This window comes from Perissodus microlepis, chromosome 2 (genome assembly GCF_051167445.1).
Source record: "Perissodus microlepis isolate ML-2025 ecotype Zambia chromosome 2, ASM5116744v1, whole genome shotgun sequence".
Classification (NCBI taxonomy): domain Eukaryota; kingdom Metazoa; phylum Chordata; class Actinopteri; order Cichliformes; family Cichlidae; genus Perissodus; species Perissodus microlepis.
Window position 1 is genome coordinate 10,713,837 of NC_140462.1, and position 13,052 is coordinate 10,726,888.

Below are 13,052 nucleotides of genomic sequence, written 5' to 3' on the forward strand. Positions count from 1 at the left end.
ATCCACCACATCCCAAAAATAGTGGTGGAGAAACTGAGATCTGGTGACGGCCTTAACAGTCACCAGATCTTCAGTATTTTAATGAGCCCTTCCAGTCTGTGTCTTCAGTTTCCTGCTCTTAGCTTACAGGAGGAGCATCGCAGCGACAACAGGGGTAGCAGAGTGGCTGCAGCACAGTCCACAGGCAGGATTTTTAGCGCATGTTCTTATGAAGCTGAATATGCAATGGATAACAGAAAAATGTCTTTTACTTAATTCCACCATAAGATATAAAAAAAAAAAGATTTTCTGCCAATTGTCAGTTATCAAATGTGTATCTAATCTCTTCTCACACTTTAACAAGATTAAAGTTTTGTTGGCATCATTTTCCCAAAAATTAAGTTCTATTGTCCAACACTACACCATTTTGTGAAGCACTTTGTGATTTTTGTCTGTGAAAAGCGCTAAATAAGTTAATTTTACTTAATTACCACAAAGAGAAAAAGATATCCACTTTTAACTTCAATGTTTAAGTTTAACTTTTGTTCTTTTTTTCTCTTTTCATCTAAAGCACCAAGTTCTTACTTCTGTGTTCTCCATGGTCTCTTTTCTTTGACTCTTCCTGCATGGTTACCAGAAATAAACTCTTTTATTGGCACTTTATTCACACACTGACATCACATTGTAAGCTATATGGTTGATTATTTTAAAATGCAGCAACAAACAACAAATGGTGAAAACATCTGTACACAAATGTGTCCTTCAGCACTACAGATGAAATGTAAATGCAAAATAAAAACTATGAAGGACAGAGAGTTTTTCCCACTTTGATTATATTTAAGAGGACCTAAATATAAAATTACAGAAAGAACCACTATTTATGGAAAATTTATACACACTTGTTATCTTGTGAAAAAAAATGTGGAATGAATGAAAAGGAAAGGATAAACTCTAATTCTTATTTCCACACCTACACAGATATGTGACAAATGTACAGCAGGTGAAAGGTGACACTAGGTGTTGGAGTAAGGACTCATTTCAATCATTAAAACAGAGTTATCTGGAGATTCCACCTTTTCTGGGACAGCAGGGCCTTCCAATATTGTTTTTTTCTTCCAAGTGAACCAGATCCAAATCCCACTTAATGACAGAATTACCACAGCGGCTTTCAAACCAAATATGAACCAGGAAGTACCTGTGTTAGACACAAAAATGTTTATGACAAGTTAGAGCTGTGAGAGAAGAGTCACAGTAGAGTTTTCACTCATGTACCATAGTTTGTAGAAAGGAAAAAAAATACATGAATGAATCCCCTTCATCAGAGTTCATTTTTATTCATTTATATACCATGTTTCATCACTGATGGCAGTTTGATTAAAGAGGCTTATTTGACACTATGTTAGTCTCCTTACCCACTGCAGTTGGTGTGACTGGTGTAGGTTCAGTTGTTGGTTCAATACACAGGCTGTTACTGTCTGCATGCACCCACCCTAATATCTGTGTCCCATTGATTGAGGTACAGTTAATGAAGCCTGTGAGCAAAAAACAGATCATTCATGAAAGACCTTCAAAAGTGAATTAGTCATTATTATCGACTTTTATTCAAAATGTTGTCACTCACTACAGGTCTTCTGTTCTTTGGAGACACTATTGACATGATTTCTCACTGAGCAGACCAGATGTCCTGAGACGTGCTGTTTCAGAATAATGTTGTTACTCTTATTATTTCCAGAAAGGAGCTCAGCATCTGTCAGTGTGCGTCCATCCAGAGCCCAGCTATACTGAGGACTGTCCCCTCCCTCAGAGGAGCAGGACACCCTCATCTCTCCCTGGGACAGACACTCAGAGACCAGCAGGACAGAGGACACAGGAGCTGAGAGAAACACACACAGATGACTTTTGGTACTATAACAAGATGCACTTTCATGCACTGTGCTTCCTTCTGTGTAACTTTACATGGTCTGAAACTTGGTAGCTGATTTTCCATAGTTCCTAAAATCTACTACTTTGCAACACTATCAGTTGGTTATGGAATATCTAGGAGGGAAGAAATATCTCAAAATTATTTGCTGCAAAGGGAGCATCCAGTAACATACACAATTTCAGTGAGCTCTTTACAATTATTCATTAATTCACAAATGTTTGTAGAGGCAGACTGCATGGCTAGCTGCTTGGTTTTCATACATCTGTGCCAGTGGAACTATAAACATCAGAATTCAAAGATTAAGAGATGTGGCCCAATACTTTAGTGAATGTAGTGTGCATCATGTAGATTATCATTATTTATGGTTTGCTAATTCAAAACAGGGGATGCACAAAATGTACGTATGTGAAATTCTGTGCTCTATGTTATAAAGATTACCAAAACAATATTGCATTTACATTAATTAAAGGCTGCATTTGCCAACATTTACCTTGAAAGAACAACTGTAAAGTCCGCACGCTTGATGTTTTTCCATCTGACTCAAAGGTTTGAAGGGTATATTTACCACTGTCTGTAATGCTCAGGTTATTGATCCTAAATGTTCCATTACTGGGAAAAACTCTAGATCCATGTGCTATGGTATTAGAAATAACCTTATTATTTCTCACATCTAGTATTTTTGATAAATTCTTTAACAGTTGGTATCTAGGTATTTCTAAGGTGCTGTCCATCAGCTGGATGTCCACAGTTCCTCCCAAAGCTCCATAACACTGAGCTCCATCCTGTCTGCCATCACAGTGAGTTTCCACACCTGCAAATTTTGAAACATTAAAAAGAAAAACATTTGTGATTTGTTAGTTTCTACCTAATAAATGACAATAAAAATTAGATTAACATTGTCAGCAATCCAAAATTTACTGATGTGAGGACTTTTACTTGTAGTAAAAAGTAAAAAGTATTTTTAGTATTACCATGTTTATACCTAATACCACATTATGTTTTGTATAACTCAGTGTTTTTTTATTGAATGGTATCAAATTATTTATAGTAGCACTACTGCCATAAATCTGTCAGCTCTTAATATCTAACTCAGAGTAGGTGGCAGTTTTGCAAATTGTAGGTAATAGAGCCTCAAGACAGCGTGGCTGTGTGTGTTTTTTGGAGGACACTTTTTCAAGATGGCTGCTAGGGTGCAGACACACAGCTTGGCAGGTCCTGTGCTTTTGCCAAAAAACCCACCTAAAAAACCATCTAAAAACCCCTGGATCTTGACATCAACTTGTCTTTTTGTTTTTATACATTTTTATATTCTGTGGAGTTCGACATGTCCAAGAAAGCTGGATAATTATACCACTTTCCCAGCCAAATGGAGTACACATCTTTTGTTCACAAGATTCTTGGATTTTGGTCATGCTAGACCACCCCCAGGTGATATAGAACTAAATCCTGGACCTAATTTAAACATCAGTGATTTGGACTGGCTAGAACTAATTAGCCTAGTTAGCCTATGGGCACAGCTATCTCTGCATTGCTTTCCACCTCAACTAACTGTGCTACAACCACCGTCCCAGTTAGTAAGGCTACATCTTCAGCTAATAGTGTTTACGCCCCTGTTGTCCGGGCCTCCACTTCTGCTGTTTGGGTTACCACCTCAGTTGCCTGGGTTTCTGCCTCAGCTGCCTGGGCCTCCATTTCAGCTGCCTGGGCCTCCGCCTCAGTTGCCTGGGTTTCTGCCTCAGCTGCCTGGGCCTCCATTTCAGCTGCCTGGGCCTCCATTTCAGCTGCCTGGGCCTCCATTTCAGCTGCCTGGGCCTCCACCTCGGCTGCCTGGGCCTCCACCTCGGCTGCCTGGGCCTCCACCTCGGCTGCCTGGGTTTCAATCTTGGCTGCCTGGGCCTTCATTTCAGCTAGCTGGGCTTCCACCTCAACTGCTCAGTCCTCCACCTCGGCTGCCTGGGTCTCCACCTCTGCTGCCTGGTTTTCAATCTTGGCTACCTGGGCCTACACCTCAGCTGCCTGGGCTTCCACCCCAGCTGCTCGGACCTCCACCTCGGCTGCCTGGGCCTCCACCTCGGCGGCCTTGGCCACCAACGCGGCTGCCTGGGCCCCCATCTTGGCTGCCTGGGCCTCCACCTCGGCTGCCTGGGCCTCCACCTGCTGTACCCAAACTACAGTCTCCGGACAACAGATGGAAATTAGCCCTTGGCTATAATCTGGCCACCGTGGATCCAGCTGATATCCCCGAGGTGATGGAGGTGATGAGATGGATCCAGGAGAGGGGATTTGTGCTGTCAGGGGGCCTGCATGGTGGCACTGTGGTCGCCAGTTACCCTTTTGATGACTCAGCCTCCCACGAGCAAGAAGGTCACGACAGCCCGTCGGCGGACGATGGTCTGCTTCGCCACCTGGCCCTGGTACATTCCCAGAACCACCCTGTAATGAAGACCGCTTTTTGTCTACATGAGGTGCAGGAACAGTCTGTGGAGCAAGAGACACCATACTTCTTACTCCTCTCAAAGGGAACAAGGTGGGATTTTACATCTTTTAGAAGTTTCTCAAATGTGATCATCAGCAGAGATCTCATTTCAACTGATTTAACTGATTTATTCATTCCATATTACTGGTTTATTTCCCAATCCTCTCACCCCCCAAAGAGATCGGGCACTAAGAGAAATCAGTCTGTAATCCTACAGAAAAAATCTGTGAAAAGAAAATGTTTTATTGTTCTTCTGCTTCTTTTATCTGGAAATGTGCAACCTAACCCGGTCCAGATTGCAAATGCTTAAGTACTCCTTGTGATTTCAAAACTCGAACAGGTCTTGGTATCACTCATTTAAATGTCAGAAGTCTTCTTCCCAAACTTGATTTTGTGAAAATTTGGATGAAAGAGTTAGATACTGATATTCTTATATTATCAGAAACCTAGCTTACTAAATCAATTACTGACAAAGACATTGCAATAACGGGCTATAATCTTTTCCGTTGCGACCGCCCCAGAAAGGGTGGCGGTGTTGCAATTTATGTAAAAAGCAAATTCCATGTTACTGTCGATTCATCGGTATCTGTTTGTAAACAGTTTGAACTTCTTGCCCTCAAGCTCCAACTTTTCAAGGGCTATTTTATTACCATTGTGGGCTGTTATAGACCCCCCTCAGCTAGTAGTGAGGCTTTAGTTTCACTTAGTGAAAAACTATCTACTTTAGATTTTAATGAAATTGTGCTGGCCGGAGATTTCAACTGGGACTGGTTGTCCTCTGCCTCAGACAGTTTTAAATCCATGTGTGATTCATATAATCTCACACAACTAATTTACAGCACAACTCGTCCAAATCTTAAATGCCCAGAAAAGTCATCACTTATTGATTTATTTTTAACTAATATGCCGTATAAATATTCTCACACTGGGGTTTTCGCAAATGATATCAGTGACCACTGTGTGGTAGCTGTAGTCAGACAATCGAAGCTCCCAAAATCAAGGCCACAGATAGCTTTTAAACGAGATTTTAAGCATTTCTGTGAGCAAGCTTTCTTTCATGACTTATGGGACTATAACTGGAGTAGAATCTACCTGATAACTGATCTTGAGCTGGCATGGAATTATTTTTATGATACTTTTATCAAAATTATAAATAAACATGCCCCTATCCGCAAATTTAGAGTAAAATGCAGAAACAACCCTTGGTTTTCTCCTCAGCTCTCCAGTCTACTCAAAAAAAGGGATGCTGCCTGGGCTAAGGCCAGAAAAACTAAATCCGAAGCGGATTGGCTGATTTTTAGACAGCTCAGAAACCGTTCAACTTCCTTAATTAAAAAGGCCAAATCAGAATTCTATCTTTCAAATACTACTAAACATTTGAACGATCCTAAAAAATTCTGGAAAATAATAAAATCTTCTTATGGGGACATAACTACAAATGAGATGCCAACTTTTGTTGTAAAAGACTCCTGCACTTTAACAGAGAAATGCGACATTCTAAACTGCTTTAATGAGCATTTTGTTTCTTCAGGATCTCTATTTGAATCTTTATATCCAGATTTAAAACAGCTTAATCAACAAGAGGCTCTCTCTGCAACCGCTCAAACTGAATCTGTGGTCAAACCCTTCAGTTTTTCTCCGCTAAATGTTTTTGAGGTCCACAGGGCTTTAAATCTGTTGGATCTAAATAAATCTGCAGGACCAGATCAACTTGATCCCTATTTTCTTAAGTTGGCTGCAGATTTTATAGCAGAACCAATAACTTACATTTTTAATCTTAGCCTCTCGAACAGTGAGATCCCTGTAATATGGAAATCTGCCTATGTTCTCCCTTTGCTGAAAGGAGGTGATCCTTCAGATGTTAATAATTACAGGCCCATATCTAAATTGTGTGTTCTAGCAAAAGTTCTAGAAAAGTTCATTAGTGAACAACTGAAAGACTTTTTGGACAAAAATTCAGTTCTTTCCCAACATCAGTCAGGATTCAGAAAACAACACAGCACAATAACTGCTGCTATTAAAGTGGTTAATGACATTGTTGATTCGATGGACTGCAAAAAATACTGTGCTGCTCTTTTTCTTGACTTGTCAAAGGCTTTTGATACAGTTGACCATGCTATTTTATTAAATAGACTAAACAATATTGGTCTATCTGTAAATGCTGTAAGTTGGTTTTCAAATTACTTGTCAGCAAGAAAACAGTGTGTCCATGCTGCTGGGTCTTCTTCCTCTTTTCTCCCAGTATCCAAAGGAGTTCCGCAGGGCTCCATATTAGGGCCATTGCTATTTTCTCTTTACATAAACAACCTTTGTGATAATTTGTCAAATGCAGCATTTCATCTTTATGCAGATGATACAATTATTTATTGTTCATCCCCTTCAATAGCACAAACCCTGCAATTTCTGCAGTCTGCCTTTGATGTCGTTCAGTCCCATTTAACTCAACTTAAGTTGGTGTTAAATCCAGAGAAATCCAAGCTCATGTTATTCTCAAATGGCAAAGAGTTGTTAGCTACATCTCCTAAGATTAAAACAATTCAAGGATCTGAAATTGAAATGGTCACATCTTACAAGTATCTAGGGATCATTATAGATCAGAATTTGTCATTTAAGACTCACATTCAAAGGCTTGTGTCGAAGTTAAAACTAAAACTAGGTTACTTTTTTAGAAACCAATCCTGTTTCTCCCTCCAAGTGAGAAAACATTTGATTCGTGCAACCTTTTTACCTTTATTGGATTATGGTGACCTGCTTTTTATGAATGCACCTGCCCACTGCCTAAAGAGGTTGGATACTGTGTACCATTGTGCTTTACGTTTTATTACTGGCTATGGAAATTATGTACATCATTGTTCTTTGTATGCTGCTGCTAAATGTCCATCTTTGCATATTCGCAGACTCTCCCATTGGTTGATCTTTATCTATAAATCTCTCCTTGGGCTGGTTCCATCTTATTTATGTGTTTATATGTGTAAAAACCACAACCAATACAACCTTCGTTCGAACAAAATCATACAATTGATTGTCCCAAAAATCAGAACAGAATTGGGGAAAAGGGCTTTTAAATACGCTGCCCCTGCTTCCTGGAATAATCTGCGGAAGGAACTGAAATTATCAGAATTGGTTACCTTGGGAGAGTTTAAGTCTGTCTTAAAGGAACGAGAGAACAGCTCTTTTACTCAGTGTGATTGTTTTTAATGTACTCTTAATTTGATCTGTTATTGTATATTTTACACATGTTTGTATGGGATATTGTATTTGTTTTAAATGTTATATACCTATGTGGTATGTGACTTTTGTTGCCATGATGCCAGGTCTCTCTTGGAAATGAGATTTTTAATCTCAATGAGATTTTTTACCTGGATAAATAAAGGATTAATAAAAAAAAAAAAAAAGAACAAACATACTGCATCCATAATCCCAAAGTTATCACACAAATGTGTCCAACATTTACAAATATATTAATAATTAAGAAATACAGGTAGACACATTCTCCACATTTTAGCCGAATGCAAAAACTAAAGTATTTTCATGTGAATAAAATAATCGGTTGTTTGTCAAACAGAAAACAGGAACCCATATTTCAGAGAAAAGACTCTGCACAGGACAGAGATGTTCATTTCTGAAGGTGGCCTTATAAATGAAAAAGTAATGCAACTAATACGTTCTTCAACATATCAGTAGTGACTGCATGACTTAAATAACTTAAGATCTGGATTCCTAGTTACAACCAATCAATAAGTTGAGACACATTCTTCAAAATCAGGCAGTCCATCAAAGTAACAAATAAGCTTGATGTCTCTGATAAGGATGGAAAGTATAAAGTCCTTTAAAAAGCCAGATCTCACTTAAACACACTGTAACAAGGCTGCCAAGGTGCATAGTGAGCTAAGAATTTACCACTGCTACTAAAACTGGTAAAAAGACAAAAAAAAAAGGAACTAAAGCTCTGCTCAAATGATCACGTACTGCAGATGGAGCCAACAGATTCGTACATTAATTTAATAAAATGAATCAAAGTATACATATTGTAACTTTGTGTAAGTATTTGTCCTGCTTTAACATCTCTGAGGGCGATGTCAGATATTTTGTACAGGTTAAAAAAGTATTAAATGATAAGTGTCGCATGTAAAAAGAATATCTCACCATGAGACACTCCCAGTAGAATCACCATCAATCCCAGCACAGCTTCCATGTCTCCTCAATGTTCAGTGTGTGTTGACACAGTCGACAGCCGTCAGAGTACTTTATTAAATAATATGCACATTTGTCCAGCAGGTAACAGTCAGAAATGGCTCCTGCTACTGATCAGCCTCTTTTGAAATGCTGTTCTCATTCTGTGTGTGGAAATTTGAAAAAGGAAGTACAACTAGCATGTTCATTACTTTGCAGAAATAAAAGGAACTTCACAGATCTTCCACAGACTTTGTTTAATTATTACTCACACTGTCACTGGACTATTTTTAGATCGGTAAAAAACTAACCATATCCTGCCCATCACTCAGTGTCTACAACATTCATGCAGTTTAATGCAATTCAACAGCAGCCCCATTTATATTCCACCTTAAGTCCATATTTTGGTGCTGATACAAAGTACCTTGTATACACATCCGTGAAGAAAAAAGAAACACTTTTAAAACATTATAAAAATGTACACTCTGCCCATATGGAAAACATATATATAAATCTTATAAAGTTTGTATCTGTCTTGTGTGAAACTTGTATGAAAAGCATACAAGAGTGAAAAAAATTACAAGATCCCTAGAAAAAACATATAAATGAAACTTGTATGTTTTGGATACTTACTAAAACAATATATGAAAGTGGCCACTTTCATGAGTAAATCATATAAGCCTTCCATGATTCACTATATGAAGTAGGCCACATCTGATGCAAGTCTTTTATAAGTTTTTTCTATTTCTTTTCTATACGGGTGACTTTAGGGATTGTGGTATTTAGGCTAATTGGTGGTTTGAGTGGTTGTTTTGACCAATGCTCATTCAAACCAGTACAAGTTCTGAAAAGTGACACTATTATTCAAAAGTATGTTTTAAATACTGCATTCTCAATAATCCAGATATAAACATTTAAGAAAATTGTCTTAATCTGCACAAAGCATTTTCAGTGAGCGAAACATTTTGTTGCTCATCTAAGTGTTCATCTGAATCATAGGCCTGCTCAGATTGTCTGCCTGCGCAGACTACTGATCCTAAATGTGAATCCCAACCTCAAAGGACAGTGTGTTAATACTTTGACGAAAGCCATTGTTATAATCATCTTATTATTCTTTGAAATGAGTAAAATAGTGAAAAGGTGTTTCTTTCTTTTTGTGATTGGTTTCATTTTGTGTTTGTTGGCCAAAGAAGACTGTTCAGTTTCAATTTGTTTAATACTGTAAAAGTAGAGCCTCAGTGAACCAAAAACTTTTTATGGGCATGCTGTGACTGCAGCAGTGTGTTAATACTTTGACGAAAGCCATTAGTATACTCATCTTATTATTCTTTGAAATTCGTAAAATAAAAGTACTCTGCATATTTGTTTCTTTCTTTTTTGCTTTGCTTTGTTTCATTTTTTGTTTGATTTGTTTATTTTTGTAACTGTAGAGCTTCAGTGAAATAACAGGGCAAATCATCACACCTATGATGTCAGACGAAGTTGTTATTAAAATTATTAAATTATTTAAATCTAAAACTCTTGGGTTTGAAAGCTAGCTTACTGAAACTAAAAGCAACTAGCTGTTTCTCTTCATCATCATTATTTTTTTCCACAAGAAGGAACCTGAATTAACATGATCAATAATTAATTATTTAAAATAGGACTACACTACTGATGATTATGAGTATGCCAGTATGACAGAGTTTTATAGGAGCTCCCGCGTTCTGGCAACCTTCAGATAAACTACTCTAGTCTAACTACTGAAAGCAGCTGTCATTAGTGATCAGTTTCAGATAAGAATGTGTGAACTCAGAAAGACCGGAAGTGTTTAGAATGGAACTCAAGAGAGAGAAAAGCGAGAAGTTGTCTTTCAGTTTAGAGATACTAATACTTTGAAACCAAATGTGTAATTTTCTTGTTCAGCTAATCATGCAGTTTCACTGACATTGTAATATTTAAAATTTAAAATAGATGCAATAACTAAATAAAATAAAAATTAAAACAAGTAAGAGGTTTATATGTATTTTCAAGCCAGTTCAACACATACATGATAAAAATTCCAATTTATGTTCAAGTTTAAATTACAGATTATTTCAAATCTCAAAACACATTCGTAGACATCAATGATTGTTCTGTTGTTCACTGGTTTTAAAATGTTTTCTGAAGTTATGTATGTTGAGGTTACATGTTAGTTAGTTTCACCATAGAAGTTATTTTGCACAGAAGAAAGTGAAATTGACTAGACTAAACCCTAACCCTAAAATTAAAAATCGTCCATAATAGTTGACGTCAAACTTTCAACACATTCCTGCTCTGGTCTACCTGCTGTATGTCTATGCCAAGTTTCACTGCTTTCATACTCCCAAGAAATTAAAGGACAAGTCTGCTCAAATTTCACAACATTCAAGGAATGTGATAACGTCATGTTAAAATGTATTTAGAAATCATTTGTGAGAGGTGACATGAATTTTACAATGGATTCCTCTTCTTTGACACCCACACTATATGTGTGCAGATTTTCATCTCAATCCACTGCATAACTCTGGAGAAATTAAAGGACTTTTCTTGTTAATTTCAACATGCACATTCGATTATAACAATAAATAAAAAAATAATTAAATATCATCTTTGATTGTTGACATGAAATTGTCAAATGAATACTCCTTTTTTTTTCCTTCTCTATATGTGTCCCAACTCTTATCAAAAAATGCTGAAAGATTCCAGAGAAATTAAAGGACCTTTCTATTCAAATTCCACAAGGTTAACAAAATTTTACAAAAAAAAAAAATCATCTTTCTTTGACAGTTGACTTGAAATTCTCCACAAATTCCTCTTCTCTGAAACTAACACTACATGTCTGCAACTTCAGCTTCAACCACTGAAACATTTCTCTTGTGAACTCTAGTGAACTCAAGACAGACAGTAAAGTGGTGTTGAGCACCCCAATACAGGAAGTAGGGATTGGCTGTCTGTTTAAAGAGTCCAAATCTCTGATCCTATCGATCTTACCCAGCAAACAGTGCAAAGCTTTGATGAAACCGATGTGTGAGGGGACTCACCCAGCTGTAACTGCCTCAGAAACCCAAGTTTCCCTGCTGTTGCCCTGCTGTCATCTGTTCTTGTAAAGTATAACCAAACTTTTGAGCGTTTGTGCCACTTAGTCGTTATGTTTCCTGTCGGGTAAATGACGCTACGCAACGTGGCGACGTCATTCAAAGGGACTGGAATCGATAGGGGAATCGTTTGCAAAAATGGCAAACAATTCCAATTAATTGAAACAGTTGGAACCGGTTCTCAACAAGAACCATCCGTACCGAAGGGTCTGTTAGTTTAAAAGGGCTGGAGTAACCTGTAACATGGATATCAACACTCTGCTGGGTGCTGGGAATATTATACTCAAAGGATGAAACACTGAAGAACTAGAACATAATTAAATATATAAAACCAAAGTAAATCATGAACCCACATAACTCAAAACACTTAGTCGGCAACCCAGGAACCATGACAGTTAATTCTAAATAGTATAAATAGCTCTTACATGTTACTCCAGCCCTTTGAAACTAACAGACTGTTAGTGCTGTTTTCCAAGGCACTAGTTTTTTTGTTTTTTACATGCAGTGCATGTATAAGACATTCACAGAATTTGAACACTTAAATAAACAAATAAAACTGCAAAATGGGAATTTCTTCTCTCTCTCTCTCTCTCTCTAAAAAAACAAAAAAATCCCCCCTAGCCCCTGCAGGTGGTCTATCCTTCAAGCTCAGGTCCTCTACCAGAGGCCTGGGATCTTGAGGGTCCTGCACAGTGTCTTAGCTGTTCCTAGGACTGCGCTCCTCTGGACAGAGATCTCTGATGTTGTTTTCTGGGATCTGCTGGAGCCACTCACCTAGTTTGGGAGTTACCGTACCAAGTGCTCCAATGAACACTGTTACCTTCACTCTCCACATTTTCTCAAGCTCTTCTCTGAGCCCTTGGTATTTCTCAAGCTTCTCGTGTTCCTTCTTCCTGATGTTGCTGTCATTGGGAACCACTGCATCTATCATTACAGCTGTCTTCTTCTACCACCACTATGTCCAGAGCTTGTTCCTGTGCTGCCATGATTAGTGCCTATGTGCTGTCTTTCAGTCCAGCTTTGTCCAGCCACTGGTAGGATTTCTGGGTATCAGCCACCTTCGCTATCTGGCGGGGGTACATACCGTGCAGGGGCCTGTCTCTCCATGATGGTGCCTCAGGCAGCAGAAACCCATACATGAGGAGGACCTCATGTATGGGTTTCTGCTGCCTGAGGTATTCACTGAGCACGCAGTCGGTTGGGGCCATCTTACTAATGTATTCGTGGATGTTTGTTGTCTCTAGGCGGTATCATCAGAAGACATAGCATACATTTTCACTGCTATGCAGATGACACCCAACTCTATCTGTCCATGAGGCCAGATAACAGACACCAATTAGTTAAACTGCAGGAATGTCTTAAAGACATAAAGACCTGGATGGCTGCTAAATTTCTGCTTCTTAAT

At 38.3% G+C, this 13,052-nt stretch overlaps 1 protein-coding gene across 1 annotated transcript in view; it reads right to left on the reverse strand.

Annotated features, from left to right (window-relative positions):
* Nucleotides 1-13,052, reverse strand: part of LOC146392324 (cell adhesion molecule CEACAM3-like) — an 82,695-nt gene that overhangs the window by 33,724 nt on the left and 35,919 nt on the right. Inside the window, exon 3 of the mRNA XM_084945163.1 lies at nucleotides 2,394-2,714. Coding sequence (XP_084801289.1) covers nucleotides 2,394-2,714 — 321 coding nt within the window. The remainder of the gene's footprint in view (nucleotides 1-2,393; nucleotides 2,715-13,052) is intronic.